The sequence below is a fragment of the Brienomyrus brachyistius genome, chromosome 16 (assembly GCF_023856365.1).
Source record: "Brienomyrus brachyistius isolate T26 chromosome 16, BBRACH_0.4, whole genome shotgun sequence".
NCBI lineage: Eukaryota > Metazoa > Chordata > Actinopteri > Osteoglossiformes > Mormyridae > Brienomyrus > Brienomyrus brachyistius.
Window position 1 is genome coordinate 2533669 of NC_064548.1, and position 20901 is coordinate 2554569.

General features: G+C 41.2%; 1 protein-coding gene across 2 annotated transcripts in view; it reads left to right on the forward strand.

Moving 5' to 3' along the window:
• Positions 1 to 2057: 2057 nt before the first annotated feature.
• LOC125709938 (uncharacterized) overlaps positions 2058 to 20901 on the forward strand; it is an 83118-nt gene continuing 64274 nt past the window's right edge. Inside the window, exons 1-5 of one of the 2 annotated variants that reach the window (XM_048979012.1) lie at positions 2058 to 2507; positions 3468 to 3844; positions 5750 to 5969; positions 10985 to 11419; positions 13760 to 14191. In XM_048979012.1, coding sequence (XP_048834969.1) covers positions 2467 to 2507; positions 3468 to 3844; positions 5750 to 5969; positions 10985 to 11419; positions 13760 to 14191 — 1505 coding nt within the window. In that variant the 5' untranslated portion in view covers positions 2058 to 2466. The remainder of the gene's footprint in view (positions 2508 to 3467; positions 3845 to 5749; positions 5970 to 10984; positions 11420 to 13759; positions 14192 to 20901) is intronic. The other variant, XM_048979011.1, reaches the window with a different exon arrangement.

Consider the following 20901-nt stretch of genomic DNA (forward strand, 5'->3'; position numbering starts at 1 on the left):
ACAAACCTAAGTAGAAACTATTTTTTAAAATTAATCTTCTAAAATTAAAATGGCAATTAAAATGAATATAGTTACCTTAACTTGAGATTGTGTGTTGAACTGCTGTAGAAATGGTCACTTGATTGACAAAATACAGTGAATTTTCTTGAATGGATACTGTCCATCCATCCATTTTCCAAACCACTTATCCTACTGGGTCACGGGGGGTCCGGAGCCTATCCCGGAAGCAATGGGCACGAGGTGGGGAACAACCTAGGATGGAGGGGCCAGCCCATTGCTGGGCACACTCACAGACCATTCACTCACACACACACACCTACGTGCAATTTAGCAACTCGAATTAGCCTCAGCATGTTTTTGGACTGTGGGGGGAAACCGGAGTACCCGGAGGAAACCCCACGACGACATGGGTAGAACATGCAAACTCTGCACACATGTCACCCAGGCGGAGACTCGAACCCGGGTCCCACTGCACCACCATGCCACCCTGATTATTTTCATGTTCAGTTTATTCATGTTTTTAATGCAGCAGGTGAACTTTTATTTCTAAGTTTAAAACACTTGAAATGTTTTACAGTGTAAATATATTTGCAACCAAATTGTGTCACGTGTCTGACTTGGGTTACAGCCCAGATAATTTAGTGTGTCAGTGTTATGATGGTGCTACTGTCATATCTGGGGGTAGGGTTGGTGTCCAGACTTTGCCACAAAACAAGGTGGGGAAGTACTATGGAATATTATTTAGCACTATATAACGTAGAATACAAGTATTATGATATTATTAAAAAGCATGCCAAATATCCATGATGTAATCATTACAATATAAACATTATAATGTAATCAACACAACGTAATCAACTGAGTATGTATTTGCACCTTTTGTTAGTCTGAGATTCTGTTAGCTATTTTATGTTAGCCCTGAATCTATGAATATTCACTTTTATTAACGTATATTTTATCACTATGTTAAAGGACAAATATATTATCAACCTTTTAGTTAGACAATGTGTAAAAGGCTGAAACCGCCTAGGTTTACTACTGAAGGAAGGGATTCGCCTGAGTTCACCAGAAGTTCACGGCTGAGCATTTTTAAAAAACCAAGTGGAGCTGCTCACGCCACCATTATGTTCAGCCGAGAGACCAAACGGTAAAAGAAATGATGGACAAACTTATCACCTAGGGGTGTGGATTTAAGGGAAAAAACAATTATTGTGAATGGCTGAAAGAATGATGATGCTTAAATGACGAGATATTGTTAAATGATAAGAACTTTTATAAAAATTGGTGTAAAACAGTACTCGACACACTTTTACGTGTCCAGCCTTGGTTGTAACTTCATTGTTGCAATAAAGACTGAATTCTGGCTACTGCACAAGCGGACCTCTGACTTCTGATTTGGCAGGGAAGGAGAAAAAACCACGACAGTACATTCCATACTGTACGTGCACTGCTACTGTATAACCACCAGCTCCAATTGGCAATGGTTCATGCAATGGAATCAGAACCCCTGGCAAGGTTGTTCTTTGATTGGTCAAATTCTTTGAACACATTTTATTAGACACTATGCTTCATACACATACAGTACACCCACACTGAAAATACTCCTAGAAATATGATGGACTAGTCAATATGATGTTCATTGTCAACAATGAGAATGCTATCAGGGGCTACACTCAGAGGTGTCAGAGGACGACATTGCTCCTTTTGACAAAAAGTCTGAGTTTTTCTGTTCTTATCTTTTCAAATAAACCCTTTTCATAATCACTACCATCACTATCATCTCCAGATGTTGTGGATATTGTATGTATACCTGTTTCATTCCTCACAACTCAAACAGTAAACCTACATTACCAAGATTATCTGGACTTAAACAGTGATTCAGAATATCACAAAAATCTGAACTAGTTCAAGTTCTACATACTATATACATGTGTTATATAGGTTTTTATAATGATAATTTTTTAAATCATATTTCTCTCAAAGCTGAACTCAGAAGTTAGCATTCTTGAAACCCATGAATAAATGATGGCCGACTCGTTCTTTCGCAATACTTATTTTTCTTTCGCAATCTTGAAATATGATATGCAGTATGTAACTGCAAAAAGTGAGGGAGTGAAGTTTTTGACAGAACATGGCGAACACCATCAAGGAAAACCAACCTTAGAATTAAATGCTTTTAAATGGGAATCAATATCAACTACATAACATTTAACTCGGACCGCAAGCAAATGAGGAAGTCAGCGCAGGGCTTTCAGACGTTATTTTTTTCCGCTGTGGTGGAAAGAAAGCAAAAAACCTTTAAGCTTTGCAGCACGAAATATAAAAATGTTAGCACAATTTGTTGTTTCGTGCAGTGAAAGTAACATAGGATAACTATTATTAATTTTTTTTGTATTAGCATTTGTTAAAAAAACACTTTTATTGACGTGTTTGATATGCAAACCAAGAGCTATTGAGCTTCACGAAATGGCTAATCCAGCCTCCTACACTTTTTCTTCACCGAGGAGGTACGTTTTACTGTTCATTTATTATTATTTTGGTTACGAAATTATGCTTTATTTCATATATTTTGAAACGTAAACATTACATTTAATAAATGAATTCAGTAATTTAAAAGGTTTGCGATTCAGTCGTTATTCGAGAAAATATATTGAAGATATCTTCGAAGTTGAAAATGGAAAAGTAGTAATGAACATGCAGTATCTTTCCTTAAAACAGAAGGCAAACCAAGGTCGAGCAGTGTAAATATCAAGAAGCTTCGACAAATTTGATTGCTTGCAGGGAATTGGTACTTTTCAGGTCAATTCAAATACGCAGGCGTACGATGAAACAAAATGGTGTTAATCAGACCTTTTAAACGGTTTTACACCAAACATGACAGTAAATATACAATAAATATGCAATCTAATGATACATATTACTAATAATACATATACTAATAATAATTTACATTGTGCAGTGGCTGGTTAACAAGATAACCAGCACAACTACCGACAGCGCAACTATTTTTTAGGTCTGTGTAGTGCCTTTGATGTCTACAATTCTAAACTGAGAATAACAGCGTACATCGAAAGAACAGTGGGTGTATGAAATGCAGTGTAAGGCAAATCTGTTCTGCATTTTGGTCACACTTACACTGTAACTGATCTGGGGCATGTGTTTGGTATCTCTCTGTGATAATACTTTAGTTGAAGTTGTCATCAATAATGCATAATAGATAGCTTCATAATGCATAATAATGGTCTGTATAAGGCTGGCTGGTCGACAAATGTATTACGTAATAAATGTAATAAGATGCTCTAAAGGAATACATGTGTATTTCTGTACAGCCTGAACACGTATGTACTTCCTGTTTGTTTTGAGTCCTATGCAACTGGGCTGCTTACAGAGGCCAGAGATTTCTCCACATTTGATCTGATAATCATGAAAGACTGTTGAGTAGTGTTTTGTTGTGTCTTGCATTGCAGGTCTTCTGGTCTGCATTCAAAGCACACACATCAGAGTGCCATCACTCCACCAACTGCTCTTGAATATGTCAGAAATGGCAGGAAGGTTCTCATGGATGTACTCAAATTCCCCATTACGGTAGCCAAACAGCTTAACAAGCATGGTATTCTCAGTGAAGAGGAACTCTGTGACATTCGAAGGCAATCGGGGGGGGCTGACGCAACTAGCAAACTGCTGGACATGGTCATTGCTAAAGGAGAGCAGGCCTGCTGTGAGTTACTTCAGATACTGCACAACAAAAGGCAAAATATGCTGGATATTGGGTTGTCTGAGTCAGTTAAAGCAACTCTGCAAAGTCTGGAAGAAGATTTATATCACTGGATCAACCACTTCTCAGGTAGGGGATTTTATTTTTAATCATGATAATGGATTTTAGTGTTATTAATGTCATTTATACCTCAGTTTTCAAATCTGATTGGGCAAAACTATGTTGATTAATTTTCCATAACTGCACACGTTGTGCCAGTCAGGTGAATTACAGTTAATAAATCAATGTGCAATTACAATTATTAAGTATGACAAACCATGCATTACTCAGATTTGGTTAGGATTGACTGAAGCATACCTGAGATACAGCTGCCTGATTGAAATCCGCATGGAAAAGTCTTTGCTTTATTATCTCTTCTACTTTGTAGTATCCCCCAGACCCCCCCCCCCACTCAGTTGCCAGCCCTCTAGAACAGTATTGTATTAAATTGTTGCACGCTTTATTTTGCACATTGCAATTTAGTTTTGTATTGCGTCTTTCATATAGTATTGTGTTTTGTCTCTGCATTTGTACAGTGATGTTACTTTTATAATGCTGTACCTTTTGGAATTTCCTTCAGGATCAGTAAAGTACTACTACTACTAATACTTGGAATGAGAGGTTTTTTGAATAATAATTAATTAATTAATTAATTAATTAAATAAATAAAAAACACGCCCCCACTGAGTGACATGTTCTGGTTTAATACTGCAAGCCCTTCCCACTCAGTCACTCAATCAATCAGCCTAATTTTTAACATCATTATGAATTTCCTGCATGAAAAATACATTTAGATATTTTTGTCAACTCAGTTCATAGACCACTTCTCCTTCACTACCTTCTCTAACTCCTTTAACATTTAGTGTAGTGATTTTTATCTCCCTCATTATCAAAAGGAGCATAAAAAATCAAGTAAGCATCTATCAACTGATAAAAATAAAGGCATTTGTTAAAGAAATTACCATTTCACATGACTGTCGTAAACTAAAGGAGACTAAATAGATTAAATATGATCTTCTTTAAATGATAAAATTCCTGATCAATAAAATTGTCTTCATGCTTGCTGCTGGCCAGCTCGGGTCTCAGCCTGCACAGCCCCTTCACCATCTCCTACCAGGACCTCAGGATCACAGTTTTGATCCTCCCTATCCATGTCCTTATCAACATTATATACAATTTCTGTTCAATTCTGAGTATCAGTAATGTGTACCTTTTTCTTTAAGTACTATTTACCTTATCAGAAATATAACCAAAACCTTTAAAATTAAACTTTATTGTCAGATCAAGGTCATTACCATCGTGCAGGACTATGAGAACCTGTCTTCTAAAAGACACTAAGTACTTTATCAGTGAAGATTTATCTTCTTTATGGGATGATGAGGGACACTAGCTTACCAAACCTGGGCTTTATAAGTGGTGGCATAATTGAAAATATTGCTTTCTTAGATGGACTACTCAGGGGCAAAACAGGCAAAAACAAATCATCCAAAATGATCAATTTCTGTACTATTTCATTAGCCTTCTCAATAGTGCTAAGAATACACAACGCTGTCACTACATACTCCACCGCCAACACACACTGCTCCACATTGACTCTGGACACCACCTTGACAATATGCTGCTTGGTTAGCGTTAACATTCCTATGAATCGCCATGCTTCTAGCTCACTTCCAATTCCACCCAGAGAAACTGAGGGACAGTGTATCACTCTTTGTGCAGTTGCTGCAAGTTGATTTTGTTCAGTGGTATGACATGCGCATGTCATCTAGGTTTTTCATCCATGCAGTAAGGGTCTTGTATGACGGTCAATGTACCTCTGAGTGGTGTTATTCTGTTACAGTTAGATGTTTTCGCAGCCATGGTGATCACTATGCCACAATAATATGTCCATAGTATGTCAATAATATGTCTGTAATATAACTACAAAACTTATAAAGGCTTATAGTGTATGTTTTTACACTTAACCCGGGCTACTTTTTTTTTTCTTTTAATGAGGCCTCGCAAGAAAATCATCATCCATACTTAGTGGAAATGATCTGCATCTTAACGTGAAGGAGCACGAAGATGAAGCTGTGTTTGAAGAAGCTAGGAGAATCATGCAGCAGAGTCCAGAGAAGATGCAGCTGTATTTGCACGTGGATCAGGACTTTCAACATCTTGGTGAAGCCGTCAAGAACTTGATATTCAAATGCTTGCCACAGATCAGCAGAATCAGGTCGGTTTTTGTATTATAATAATGATAAATAACAGTAATAATAATAATGTAAGAAATATAATAAGTATTTAACACATCTAAGTTATTAAAATAAAAAATAATAAAATATAGATAATCTATATGGCTGTCACGATCGCCCGAAAAGCGGGTGAACGCACTGGCAGGCGAGCGAGTAGGAAGCAGGCGAGCAGGCAAAAGCTGGGTGAACGGGGATTTATTTACCAAACAGGGTGCAGGGAACATCTCACGACGACTAACATCAATGACAGACCAAGAATTCAGGCAAGACATGGACTTAAAAAGACAGGACTAGTTGAAAATAATCAGACACAGCTGGGCACGATCAGGGAAGCACACGTGGATAATCAGAGGGGCGTGGCACACACGAGGATCGTATGAGCGGGGCGTGACAATGGCCAAACAAACCAAATATACTTCAATTACACTTAATATTATGGTGATCATGGTGATTGTGCTAGTCACACATACCATGTGGGAGTTATGCTTACAGAGTGTTGCCTTGATTGACTTCAGGTTTAATATTGATTTTCCATTTTAATATTCCACATATTTTCAGAAGTACCAGGGGTTGGAGACAATAGAGAGTACAAATCTGACGTTAGCATTTTTGAACATGGCTATGAGAAAACTGAATGATAAAGATAAAGGACAGAAAATAATGTCTGTGTTTAGAATGAGTACTAAAAAACCTTCACGTTTTGTTGTATAAGGTAGATCCTTTGTTACTAGTTGTATGTCGATATATTCCAATGAACTACTCAATACTGATTTCCTTACATCACTCTCAGCGGCTGTCTAGCAGTCGCCAATCTGAGACCAGTGTTTTGCTGGATCTGCGTTCTCCTGAAGGAAGCCTCCTGAAAGAACTTTTAGCCACATCGCTCTACATTTTAACCAGTTATCTTGTAATCTTAGTTACTGTACTTAACTTAAAAAGAGTGTATATAAGATTTGATTTTCTTTCTATTTAGTATTTATTAAATGTGACTTCAGAATATAGGTAAAAGCATACAAATTTATTTTAAAAGTTATTTATTTAAAACTTCAAATGCTATTAATAATCATATGCTAACCTAACAGACCCCTGCAATCTGCTATAACTCACCAAAACTTGGTACACTGTCTCTCATGTTTGCTCCGACTGAACCTGCCAACAGCCCATTATAGTAGCTGTAGTCATCAATGTGGCTGGATTTAAAATGGTTTTCACCTGTCTCTGAACTTTTCCGATCTTCTTTAAAGAATGACACTACATCACAGAGTGGAATTGCTATATTGGATTGCTCATTAATTGCGGTGATCGCTAATGAACTGGCAATGATACAGTAAGTCATGTGAAAAATAAAAGTAAAGTTTTATGATTTTAGGCATCAGGACATAATTTTAAAGATCATCTGGTCCATACCAAATTCTAAAATAATTTTAATCTAACCTCAATAGAGCTGTCACAACAACTCGATGAAACTTGATTACTCGATGATTAAAACTGATCAAAAGTTTCCTTCTCAATTACTCGGCGATAAGCGGCTGCCGGTGATGGAGGACAACATTCTGTTCCTTTAGGGGTGTTAGAGCATGCGGTTTTGGCAGGTGTTCACTGCACTGTGGAGCGGATTTCCTGCCACCTTGAAATGCAAACACAACACTGGCATACAGGGGAAAACAATCAACGTGACGTATTGTTTTACAGTGCACAACATGCAGAGATCGTGCCTTGTGGAAATGCAATGCACAAGAGGCATTGGTTTTCAGTGAGTATGGTAAAGAGAGTATGAAACAATGAAAAGTAAAACCATAATTTCATTGATTTGCATCTTGTTCAATTACCTTCCAGAAAAATACAATTAGAAGGGTTTACATTATACATAATTTAACAATGAAACTGACACATCACATAAAAATCCAGTGGTATCTTTGCTCTGCTATATTGGCTCATTTACATTTTCAAAAAGTACATGCCAAAATTGTGCCACCAGGAAATGTAATCATTGTCCCATTACAGCTCTCTAGCAAGCAGGGCTGGTCGTGGAAAAAAGCTTAAGACACATGCATAACATCTATCAATGAGCCACTACACATCAGGCTACGGCCTCAATTCAGAAAGTTTTTTTAGAGCAATATTTAGGCAAGAAGTACCCTCTCTGCTCCAGTAGGTAGAAGGTGACGTTCTGAGAGAGGATTTTGACAATAGTTTAAAATCTAATCAGTCCATGAAGCTAAAGCCACTACAGGACAAGCTACGGCCACAGCCAGTACTAGCTGTGCCTCTGTTAACAGGCTACTACCTCACTCCAGAATGTCTATAGGGTACTTTTCCACTGCACCTGGTACCATCCTTTTGGTGTGGTACTTTCAATACTTTCCAGTTAATTCCCATTACTAAAAATTCCAGTATGTATAGTGCCAAACCACATAGTGAACTTTTTTGTACTTCGGTATGTCTTTTGATTGTTTTCCCCTGCATCCCAATGTCGTGTTTGCATTTTGTTTATATAGTTTGCGCATTATTTATATGTGTGCGGAGTTTGCATGTTCTCCCCATGTCGTCGTGGGGTTTCCTCCGGGTACTCCGGTTTTCCCCCATAGTCCAAAAACATGCTGACGCTAATTGGAGTTGCTAAATTGTCCATAGGTGTGCATGTGTGAGTGACTGGTATGTGAGTGTGCCCTGCGATGGGCTGGCCCCCCATCCTAGGTTGTTCCCTGCCTTGTGCCCATTGCTTCCGGGATAGGCTCCAGACCCCCCGCGACCCAGTAGGATAAGCGGTTTGGAAAATGGATGGATGGATGTATCCCAAGTTCATCCCAACTTCCATCCAATGCACACTTTTTTAATCTGGGCAGTAGTATTGTGAACTTTTAAGCTGGTGTGCCGATGCAAATCAGTGAATCTTAGAATCCCTAATAAATAGCGGTGTTTGTCACCACTCATACTAGGGATCTGCATAGGATCCACGTGGTTTGCCTCCTCTGTTGCCCACAAGACTAAATATACCAAATAAAACCATGTTCCTTATTTAGGAAATCCTAAAGCAGCATGATCTGCTAACCAGCTATCTTCTGACTTTATTTGCTAGTTATAGAGCACAACAGGTCAATCTCGGCTGGTCGACTGAATTCTCATTTATATCCGCGTTTTGTCTGTTACGTAATGGGACTGTATTACAGTAACTTCCTAACTTGCAGATCTTAACTGTTTGATAACCATGTCGATTAGAGCTAGGACCTGTTTTAGGAAAATCAATTACAGATGAAGTCATTCTTCCTAAGACAGGAAAAGTGTATTACACAAAGCTTCCTAACTTCCCAAAATCTTAAGTAAACTTTAGGATAACAAGACAGTCCTGCTCATGACATAATCTGGAGCCTATCCCAGAAACTGGGGGAGGAAGGCAGGGAACAACATAGTATGGGGTACCAACCCATTACAGGGCACACTCTCACATCATTTGTACCTACAGTATGGGCAATTTACCAACTCAAGTTAACCTCAGCATGTTTTTGGACTGTGGAGGGCAACCAAGTACTTGGAGGAAACCTCAAAATGACATGGGGAGAGCATGCAAACATAGCAGAGACTTAAATCCAGGTCTCTAAAAACCAGGCAATAGTGCTAACCACTGCACCACAATGCTGCCCTTTTGATGGATTATTCTGACAGAATTTGAATGGTTTCTGGGATCATTTAGGGGGTCATCTTATAATAAGGGTTGTCTAATAGTCAAGCCAAAACAATATTTAATTTTGAGATGAATTGCCCCTGAAATTGAAGGAGAGAATGGAAAGGATGACATTTAAAAACTTTCCAGAAACACTGTATAGTTCAGTGCTTCTCAAACTGTAGGGAGTAAGATGATTTTCTGAATATTTCACGATACATTATTTTTTCATGGCTATGAAATTTTATCGGCAGTAATCTGTGAGCCCACTGATGAAATGTGAATTAAATATCACATTTGTCATTAAGCTGTGGTAGCTTGGGTATGACAAAAGGACAACAACAAACAAAAACCACAAATTACAGCATCTTTGGTGCATGACCTATGGAACAAATCAAGCTAAATCAAAGGAATAGTAATTTGGTTTATTGCTTTAGGTCAATATTATCGCAACTGCTGGGAGCACGGCGGGAAGGGGAGTCCAGAAAGTACGATGAAACTCAGGATTTAATAAGGGTAGGACACAATCAGGAGCACGACCAGACATTAGTGACCGAAAGACGTTCATGACAGGACTGGGGAAAGTCTAACAGAGAGGCACTAAAATACAGAAACCTAATCAGACAGGACTAGGAACAGCTGGTAACATGGGTATTCCACACGTGGTTACCGAGGGGGCGTGGCACACAGGAGGATCAGACGAGCGGGGTGTGACAAATATCCTTTTCAGTTAGTCAAACTCTCAGTGTATACAGCCTAGATTAATGATCTGAAGTGAAGAAATTCCAAAGAGGCCAATGTAACAATGTAAACAGTAAAGCTGGAAGACTGGTCATGTAGAGAATTTCTTTCAGTCCTGTTATATTTCAGATTTGGATGACTGGCTTACTTACCAAGGTCCTAGTCTTTGTATGTGTGCTGATCTGTGTGAGAATGTAGAACAGCTCTATTCTGTAGTACATTGAAATATATTTTTTATATACTGTCAGAAATCTTATTTAGGTTATTTAAATTAGCCTGATTTTTGTGTTTTATTCAACATATTATGATTCTGAAAGCTGTCCCAAAAAGTGTCATAAACGAAATACATTGTATCTCATCAGCAGAAGAGAGAATCAGTTATAACATTTAATGAGTGAGTGCTTTGGAGAATAGCATCAGATAAATGTGTAAGTGTAGCACAGAATACACTGCAGGCAACACACCATTTTTTATTTTAAACCCTGAAATATACCGCTTACATATAAAAATTGTTTGCAATTTTTTTCAGAATTGCCTGGTTTATTCTCTTTCAAACTCCTAAATCTAAATCTATTTGTTTTCTTCTTTTCCTAGGCTTCCCAGTCCATCAGAAAACTTTGTACTGCAACTTTTTTTTCAAGCAGCAATAAATGATGTAAAAACAGGAGAGAAGACAGTTACATGGCTATCAAAAGTCATTGATTTCAACAGCAATGATTTTGATGTAGAAAGTTACAATTATAGCGATGAACTTTCATGGAAAAAGACTGATTTTCTGTTGGATCTACATTCTCATATTAAAGACTATGAAACTGAAACTGGGCTGAGTGTTCAGTCAATATTACAGCCAGTTTATCAATCAGCTCCTGAAGTCTGGGTTGTAGACCTCTCTAAGAGGAAGGCATCCATCCTCCTTGAAGTGATGGAGTTCCAGACAAACAAAAAGCCAGTGAAGATTATCAGCTGCTCAGATACAGAGAAAGAACAATGGCATTTTCTTCAGTGTTTGCCCTATATTTCACATCTGGGGTAAGTTTATTTTGTTCAAAATTAGTTTAAGTGCATATCTGAACTAATTTGCACAAGTACCATGTTGCTAATATTTGTTATTGTAATAATAGTTGTTAATATTAATAACAATGTCTGCAAACTAATTTGTCCAGAGTTTTGGTAACATCCTGAAGTTCAGTAAAATGCAAATTTATGTTTTAAACTTGATACCTACAACTGGACTTTTCTTTAGATTCATGTGATGCAAAATGAGTTCAATTCTTTACTTAAACTCCTCATTGAACCACATTTTGAGACTCAGCTGAAACAATGCATATCAAGTAGTTCTCTGGGACCATTTCAGCATTAATTGGTTAATTTAATTGTAAATGACATGCTTATGGGTGATATGCTAGCACATTGAGTACCACCATTGCCTTCGTTTTATGGGGTTGAGAGTTTAAATTCCACCTCATTTCTATGTGTGTGGTATTTGTCTCTTCTTTATGTTGTGTAGGAGTCCTTTTGCTATCCAATGATATGCATTTTGGCTACCAGAGAGGTGTACTATGAAGAAACTTTACTGGTTTAGCTTGATTACTTGACCCTACTTCAGTGTTGTGAATATGAATCGTAGGTCAGATTTAAATTTGATATATTGCCATGTTAATTTACAATGCACATCTAACTTTGTCCAAGGAGGTTTAAGTGCAAGCTTTTGGGTTAAAATAGATACATATCCAGCTCTTTCACCAAAAGACATAGGCTATATAGAACAGCACTTAGACCAAATAAAGGCGATGGGAGAAACTACTGATTTTTTTTTTCACTCCAATAAAAATTAAATTAAATTTACTGGCGGCAGAGGACCTTGACCAGCATAAGTGTTTGAAAGATAAATGGTATGTGTTCAGTTCAAGAATATAATAACAGCTCCATCTTTTTTATGTCTAACTCTTTCTCAAGGTTTCCTGTTGTATATTTAGTAGGGCTTATCAAAGTTAATGCATTAATAATTGCGATTAATCTAAAAATAATAACACTTTTTTAAAATCATATTAACACATATGGCCTACCTTACAGTTCCGTTTGGAGTTGGACAATGCGTGTATTGAGTTTTCTGTACCACATTGTTCATCTATTCTATCATATTTTTGGGAAGTTAATACTCACTTCCTCATCTTTTTGACTATAAACCTGATTTGGTCAATGCATTTGTGAGAACACTTTATTATGCGTAAACACATTATTATCCTTGATGAAGTGAGAAACAAAGAAGAAAACAACAGTTCCTTTAATGGAGTTCTTTGCTTTTTTAATTCATTACATGACACATTACAAATGTTTCTTTTAAATGGTCTTCCAAAGTGTATTCATAAGTAGATATTCATAAATATTTCTGAAACAGAACACTGCATACTCTGCATATATTCCAGATACAGGAGTGCACTTCATTCAGGACATTACATCACTACACAAGATAGTGGAATCTAGCAATGTGGCACACCCCAGCAGTAATAAGGCACACAACCCTGTCCATCCTCCCTGATATTAGAACAGCACAAACGTAGGGCTAACTTAGACAAGAGCGCCTACCAGGGGATCTAGAACATTAGGGGATGTCCCAGACAGGTAAAATATCACTCTACACTGTATTACAACTTAGAGGATTCTTGATTTCAACAGCTCCACTTTCAAGGTAAATGGCTACTCTACAAAGGATTCCATCCTCACTCCAAATCCTATTACAAAACCACCACTAACTAACTATCTTCATCTCCAGAGGGCCTAATGCCCCTGTAAGACCACCATGCTGCACACTCCAAAGTCAGCACACCTTGTTCCTCAGTTTCTCCTGACTTAAAAACATACTCACTAATCCCCCACAGGCGAAAATCATATGCATGGAGTAAATCCATTATACCCCTAAACTGGCAATTGAGCAGCAATGAATGAATTTCTCCAAAGTCCAGACTAATCATTTATGATTAGTAGCAATATTGATTGAGGTTGCACCACCTGCTTGGACAGCTGCACAATTTTACCTCTGTCCTTGATATCAAGCTTATATATATATATAATTTTTAAATCATCTTTACATTGAAATGTTTTGATAATTTTTCATGGGTTGTACCACCTGGCATGGAAACTGTTCAAAAGGTTTCAAATACTGGTGCACACAAATAAAAATAAAATGGTGTAATACTACAATCTCGGGAGTTGGGTTCAGCACCCAATCAATGAAAATGATATTCATCATTAGACGATTCAGTTTGTTAATTTTGTATTCTATTGCTAGGTTCTCCCCAGTTTTGATTAGCATTTAGTTGTAAAGTTTGAGAAACCCTGGCCTAAACTATTTTCCTTACTGTGTTGCAGATGGTCTAAATCCCATTTCAATTTAAAGGAAGCCATCAAATTCATGGTCAATCTCTTCAATCAAGCAGCAGAGTGTGACAGAAAGACAGGAGAGAAGAAACTGCAGCTCCTCTCATCAGTCTGCAGTTATTCCTCTTTCCCATTTTTTGGTGACAAAAACTGTGAAGATTTAAAAAAGCAGAGTGACTTTCTGCTGGATCTGTACACATATTTGAAGGATTCTGACCATCCATCATATAAACATGTTCTGCTGGAATTGCAGTCAGCTCCTGCAGTCTGGGTTATAGACCTCTCTGAGAGGAAGGCGTCCATCCTCCTTGAAGTGCTGGAACTCCAGACAGTGAAGAAACCAGTAAAGCTTGTTGGCTGGTCAGATGAAAAGAATGATCAATGGAGCTTGCTGAAATGTCTGCCATATGTTTCCAAACTAGGGTAAGTATGTTTATGTAAGGAAGGTGTTTGTCAAAAAGTAAATGCTACATGTAATTTACTTATGATAACATAAAAAGCATATTCAAATCATATATTGTATGGATTTATGGAAGATATTTAGCAACAAAATTCAAATGGCAATTCATTTTGAAATTGCCAATTTGATGTGCAATTTCATTCTGCAATTAGAAATTCAATAAGCAGAGCGGCAATGCAATCCTCAATTCATTTCAAATTATTTTGAATAAACATTATTGAATTGCATTTCATATTGCCATGGTTTTTGCCTCTATTAGTATTGGCAGTTCATTTTGCAATTGTCAATTCAGTATGCCGTCTGATCATGCAATTTAATAATATATTTTGCAATTTGCAATTCCATATGGAAAGTGGAAATGCATTTTTTTTATTAATTTTAAATGATTTTGAATAGAAACAGAACAAAAATATTTGAATTGCATTTCATAATGCCTTGGTTTTTTTTGCCTTTTTATTTAAATGGCAATGTAACAGCGCTCCTATAATTGCTTTACATGTTCCCATGTTCTTTTCGCACAAAAAATAATTGAAAACCCAGTCTCAGTCCACTCGTCAGGGCAGGTCTTCATTAACAACATCAGTTCCATGTTCAGTTACTTACCAGAATCTATTCAACTGTGTGATTCATTAGTTTAGTAAATATCATTGACTTGATGCACAAAAGAGTGATATGAAAAACAATTATGCAATTATGCAAAATCATTCCGATTTTGTTTTTGAGAGCGTCCATGTCACCTATGTCCAAATTTGCCACTGACCATGTCAAACTAAGTCACATGCATTTTCAGTTTACCTTGGTGAGGAAAAAAAAAGTTACATGTGTAACTGTGTTTTTTCTTCGCTCCGTTGTCCTTTTATCCATCCATCCATCCATTATCTCCCGCTTAATCCGGAGTCGGGTCGCGGGGGCAGCAGCCTCAGCAGGGAGACCCAGACTTCCCTCTCCCCGGCCACTTCGTCTAGCTCCTCTGGGGGGACCCCGAGGCGTTCCCAGGCCAGCCGAGAGACATAGTCTCTCCAGCGTGTCCTGGGTCTTCCCCGGGGCCTCCTCCCAGTGGGACATGCCCGGAATACCTCCCCAGGGAGGCGTCCCGGAGGCATCCTGATCAGATGCCCGAGCCACCTCATCTGGCTCCTCTCGATGCGGAGGAGCAGCGGCTCTACTCTGAGTCCCTCCCGAATGACTGAGCTCCTCACCCTATCTCTAAGGGAGAGCCCAGCCACCCTGCGGAGGAAACTCATTTCGGCCGCTTGTACCCGCGATCTCGTTCTTTCGGTCACTACCCATAGCTCATGACCATAGGTGAGGGTAGGAACGTAGATCGACTGGTAAATCGAGAGCTTCGCCTTTTGGCTCAGCTCTCTCTTCACCATGACAGACCGATACAGCGCCCGCATGACTGCTGACGCCGCACCGATCCGCCTGTCGATCTCCCGCTCCATCGTTCCCCCACTCGTGAACAAGATCCCGAGATACTTAAACTCCTCCACTTGGGGGAGGACCCCATCCCCAACCCGGAGAGAGCACTCTACCCTTTTCCGGCTGAGAACCATGGTCTCGGATTTGGAGGTGCTGATTCTCATCCCAGCCGCTTCGCACTCGGCTGCGAACTGCTCCAGTGAGAGCTGAAGGTCACGGCTCGATGAGGCCAACAGAACCACATCATCCGCAAAAAGCAGAGACCTAATCCTGAGGTCACTGAACCGGACGCCCTCAACGCCCTGGCTGCGCCTAGAAATTCTGTCCAAAAAAACTATGAACAGAATCGGTGACAAAGGGTAGCCCTGACGGAGTCCAACCCTCACTGGAAACGAGTCCGACTTATTGCCGCCCATGCGGACCAGGCTCTGGCACCGGTCATACAGGGACCGAACCGCCCTTAAAAGGAAGCCCGGTACCCCATACTCCCGGAGCACCCCCCACAGGACTCCCCGAGGGACACGGTCGAATGCCTTCTCCAAGTCCACAAAACACATGTAGACTGGTCGGGCAAACTCCCATGAACCCTCCAGAACCCTGCTGAGAGTATAGAGCTGGTCCACTGTTCCACGGCCAGGGCGAAAACCACACTGCTCCTCCTGAATCCGAGGTTCGACAATCCGGCGGACCCTCCTTTCCAGGACCCCCGAATAGACCTTACCAGGGAGGCTGAGGAGTGTGATCCCCCTGTAGTTGGAGCACACCCTCCGGTCCCCCTTCTTAAAGAGGGGGACCACCACCCCGGTCTGCCAGTCCAGAGGTACTGCCCCCGATGTCCACGCGATGCTGCAGATGCGTGTCAACCAGGACAGCCCCGCAGCATCCAGAGCCTTGAGGAACTCTGGGCGAATCTCGTCCACCCCCGGGGCCCGGCCACCGAGGAGCTTTTTGACCACCTCGGCGACCTCCACCCCCGAGATAGGCGAGTCCACCCCCAAGTCCCCACACTCTGCTTCCATATTGGAAGGCGTGTCAGTGGGATTGAGGAGGTCTTCGAAGTACTCCCTCCACCGACCCAAAACGTCCCGAGCTGAGGTCAGCAGCGCACCATCCCCACCATAAATAGTGTCGATGCTGCACCGCTTTCCCGCCCGGAGCCGCCGGATGGTGGACCAGAATCTCCTCGAAGCCGTCCGGAAGTCGTTCTCCATGGCCTCACCAAACTCCTCCCACACCCGAGTTTTTGCCTCAGCGACCGCCAAAGCCGCATTCCGCTTGGCCTGCCGGTAGCCGTCAGCTGCGTCTGGAGTCCCACAGGCCAGAAAGGCCCGATAAGACTCCTTCTTCAGCTTGACGGCATCCCTTACCACTGGTGTCCACCAGCGGGTTCGGGGATTACCGCCGCGACAGGCACCGACCACCTTGCGGCCGCAGCTCCGGTCAGCCGCCTCCACAATGGAGGCACGGAACATGGCCCATTCGGACTCAATGTCCCCCGCCTCCCCCGGGATATGGGAGAAGTTCTGCTGGAGGTAGGAGTTGAAACTCTCCCTGACAGGGGATTCCGCCAGACGTTCCCAGCAGACCCTCACTATACGCTTGGGCCTGCCAGGCCTGGCCGGCTTCCTCCCCCACCAGCGGAGCCAACCCACCACCAGGTAGTGATCGGTTGACAGCTCCGCCCCTCTCCTCACCCGAGTGTCCAAAACATGCGGCCGCAAGTCCGACGACACGACTACAAAGTCGATCATCGAACTGCGGCCTAGGGTGTCCTGGTGCCAAGTGCACATATGGACACCCTTATGCTTGAACATGGTGTTCATTATGGACAGTCCGTGACGAGCACAGAAGTCCAATAACAAAACACCGCTCGGGTTCAGATCGGGGGGGCCGTTCCTCCCAATCACGCCCCTCCAGGTCTCACTGTCGCTGCCCACGTGAGCATTGAAGTCCCCCAGCAGAACAAGGGAGTCCCCAGGAGGAGCGCTCTCCAACACCCCTTCCAAGGACTCCAAAAAGGGTGGGTATTCCGAACTGCTGTTTGGCGCATAAGCGCAAACAACAGTCAGGACCCGTCCCCCCACCCGAAGGCGGAGGGAGGCTACCCTCTCGTCCACTGCGGCAAACCCCAATGTACAGGCGCCCAGCCTGGGGGCAATAAGTATGCCCACGCCCGCTCGGCGCCTCTCCCCGCGGGCAACTCCAGAGTGGAAAAGGGTCCAACCCCCCTCAAGGAGACTGGTTCCAGAGCCCAAGCCGTGCGTCGAGGTGAGTCCGACTATATCTAGCCGGAACTTCACAACCTCGCGCACCAGCTCAGGCTCTTTCCCCATCAGAGAGGTGACATTCCATGTCCCTAGAGCTAGCTTCTGCAGCCGAGGATCGGACCGCCAAGGTCCCCGCCTTTGGCCGCCGCCCAGATCACCTCGCACCCGACCCCTATGGCCCCTCCCATGGGTGGTGAGCCCATTGGAGGGGGGACCCACGTGCCTTGTTCGGGCTGCGCCCGACCAGGCCCCATGGGTGTAGGCCTGGCCGCCAGGCGCTCACCATCGAGCCCCACCCCCAGGCCTGGCTCCGGGGGGGGCCCCGGTGACCCGCGTCCGGGCAAGGGAAACCGTGAATCCAAGATTTTTCTCATCATAAGGGGTTTTTGAGCCGTACTTCGTCTGGTTCCTCACCCAGGACCTGTTTGCCTTGGGTGACCCTACCAGGGGCATAAAGCCCCAGACAACATAGCTCCTGGGATCATTGTAACACGCAAACCCCTCCACCACGATAAGGTGTCGGCTCCAGGAGGGGCCGTTGTCCTTTTATTGGTATATAAAAGTATGATTTACATTGTGTCATATCCCTTGATGCTTGATATTTTTATTGCGCTATCATCATTTGAGAATTAGGCTACAATGTTAGAATCCCTTTCATTTGAGTGAGTACAGCACTGTACAATAATGTTTAATGTTCTTTGTTATTACTATATTTAGTGCTGGTAATGTCTTACTGTGCGTAAAGTATCAATTAAACGTCACCAAAAGCATGTACACGGTTTAGATTTTCAAAGGATATCACCCGCGGATATGGGAGGACTACTGCAATTAAACTTGGCCACGATCAGCTAATTTTTATCATTGTGTTATGACTGGGGCTGTTTGGTTATCCTAAAATTAAGAATTTTGGAAGTTAGGAAGCTTGTGTAATATGTATTTCCTGTCTTAAGCTAAGATGGGAACAATAACTTAGGAACTGTCCATCTATGATGGCTTTTTTCTGAACCAGGTTCTAAGCCAAGTTAATTTTGTTACCAAACATTTAAGACAGGATCTGTAAGTTGGGAAGTTTCTCTATTGTAGCCCCAGGACAGAACAGGGAAAATGTAGTTATAAATAAGAATTCATTTGACTAGGAGCTCGACTTAGTTTGCAATATAACCAATCAAAAGTTTTGTTAGAGCCCCCCCACAGTGTTTTATGGGTGACTTTGAAACATAATTTTAATGGTTGCTGGTATCAATCAAACATTTACTTAAATAACAGTATAAATGATTAAATAATAATTTAAATGAGTGGTCTTTTTAGCACCAGGGACGGGCTTCATGTAAGAAAATATTCCACGAACAGGTGCCAGGTTATACAGGGGATGCCTTTTCTGGCAGCTGGTTGCCGGTGTTGTGCTCTAAACTGCCCCCTTGCCACGGATTGCCTCCCCTGACGTAATCGCTATAGTGAATCTTGAACATTTGCTGACTTCTGATAACTTTTGGTGTTTGGTTCGATGTCATATCACTTCCAGGTATGACGGTGCCCAGTATGAAGGTACAGTAGTACATTATATGTAAAAAAAGAAGACAAAATAGGAAAAATATTGCAGAAAAATTAGTTAAAGTGTCAAACATGATAGGTATATAGATAGATAGATAGATAGATAGACAGACAGACAGACTTTCCTGGACAGAAACTAAGATGTCATAACAGCCAGGTACATTTAAAGGCACATTATTCAAGTACATGTCCTGTTTGTTCCTTCAAGAGCCCTATATCCCTTTCACATGATTTTAATACATTCGGCAATACTCGAGTGAAGACTTGTCATCCACTGGTACTGTACACGTTTATTTAGATCTACATAGCAAACAAAGTTGCAAGTTGTACTTTTATACATCGGTTGTTAAAAAAAGTGTATGTTCTTTATGTATTTTGACTTGAGTGCTTTTATGTATACCAGGGCTTATTGGCTTGAAACGAACGACATACAATGATTGTTGACAAGTCATTAGTTTTTGCGACCTGTAAATGCTTACATTACCTCATCTCCATCCATCCATCCATCCATTTTCCAAACCGCTTATCCTACTGGATACGCGGGGGGTCCGGAGCCTATCCCGGAAGCAATGGGCATGAGGCAGGGAACAACCCAGGATGGGGGGCCAGCCCATCGCAGGGCACACTCATACATCATTCACTCACACATGCACACCTATGGGCAATTTAGCAACTCCAATTAGCCTCAGCATGTTTTTGGACTGTGGAGGGAAACCGGAGTACCCAGAGGAAACCCCACGACGACATGGGGAGAACATGCAAACTCCACACACATGTGACCCAGGTGGAGACTTGAACCCGGGTCCCAGAGGTGTGAGGCAACAGTGCTAACCACTGCACCACCATGCCACCCCTTACCTCATCTCATGGCTGCATATTTTGCATTTTGTCACATTTTCATTTATGACAAATTTATTGCCTTCTTTTTTTCTTGGAAAACAAAAAAAAATGGTTCCACACCAGCGACTTAAACTTCGCTGGAGCGTTGACTATGCTGTCCTCCTCAGATGACATTTTCCGTGGAATTGCAGTTGATCGAATGGCATCAAGTCGTAAAACAATTTGCATGTAAATTTTGTTTTTTTAAAACACTTTAAATGTCGAAAACACCACATATCTGCAATGTTTTAAATACCATATCTTTACTGTTGTCAGATACTCATTTTATGATCTCATTTTTATATTTGTTTATGTGCGTGTCGTGATGTTTGCCGAAAAAGCACCTTACGTCAGAAAACACGTAACTGCTATAAACATTACAAAAGACTATCAATTCCATTTTTGTTTTTTGTTCTTTTGCTAAACAAACAAGACTGAGTTCTGATTTTACGAATATTTGAATATTTACCATGCGAATAATGAATATGTATTTGACTACCGACAATATTCGGTGCACCGAATATTCGAGTGTATCTTAACGGCTCTACTGCAGT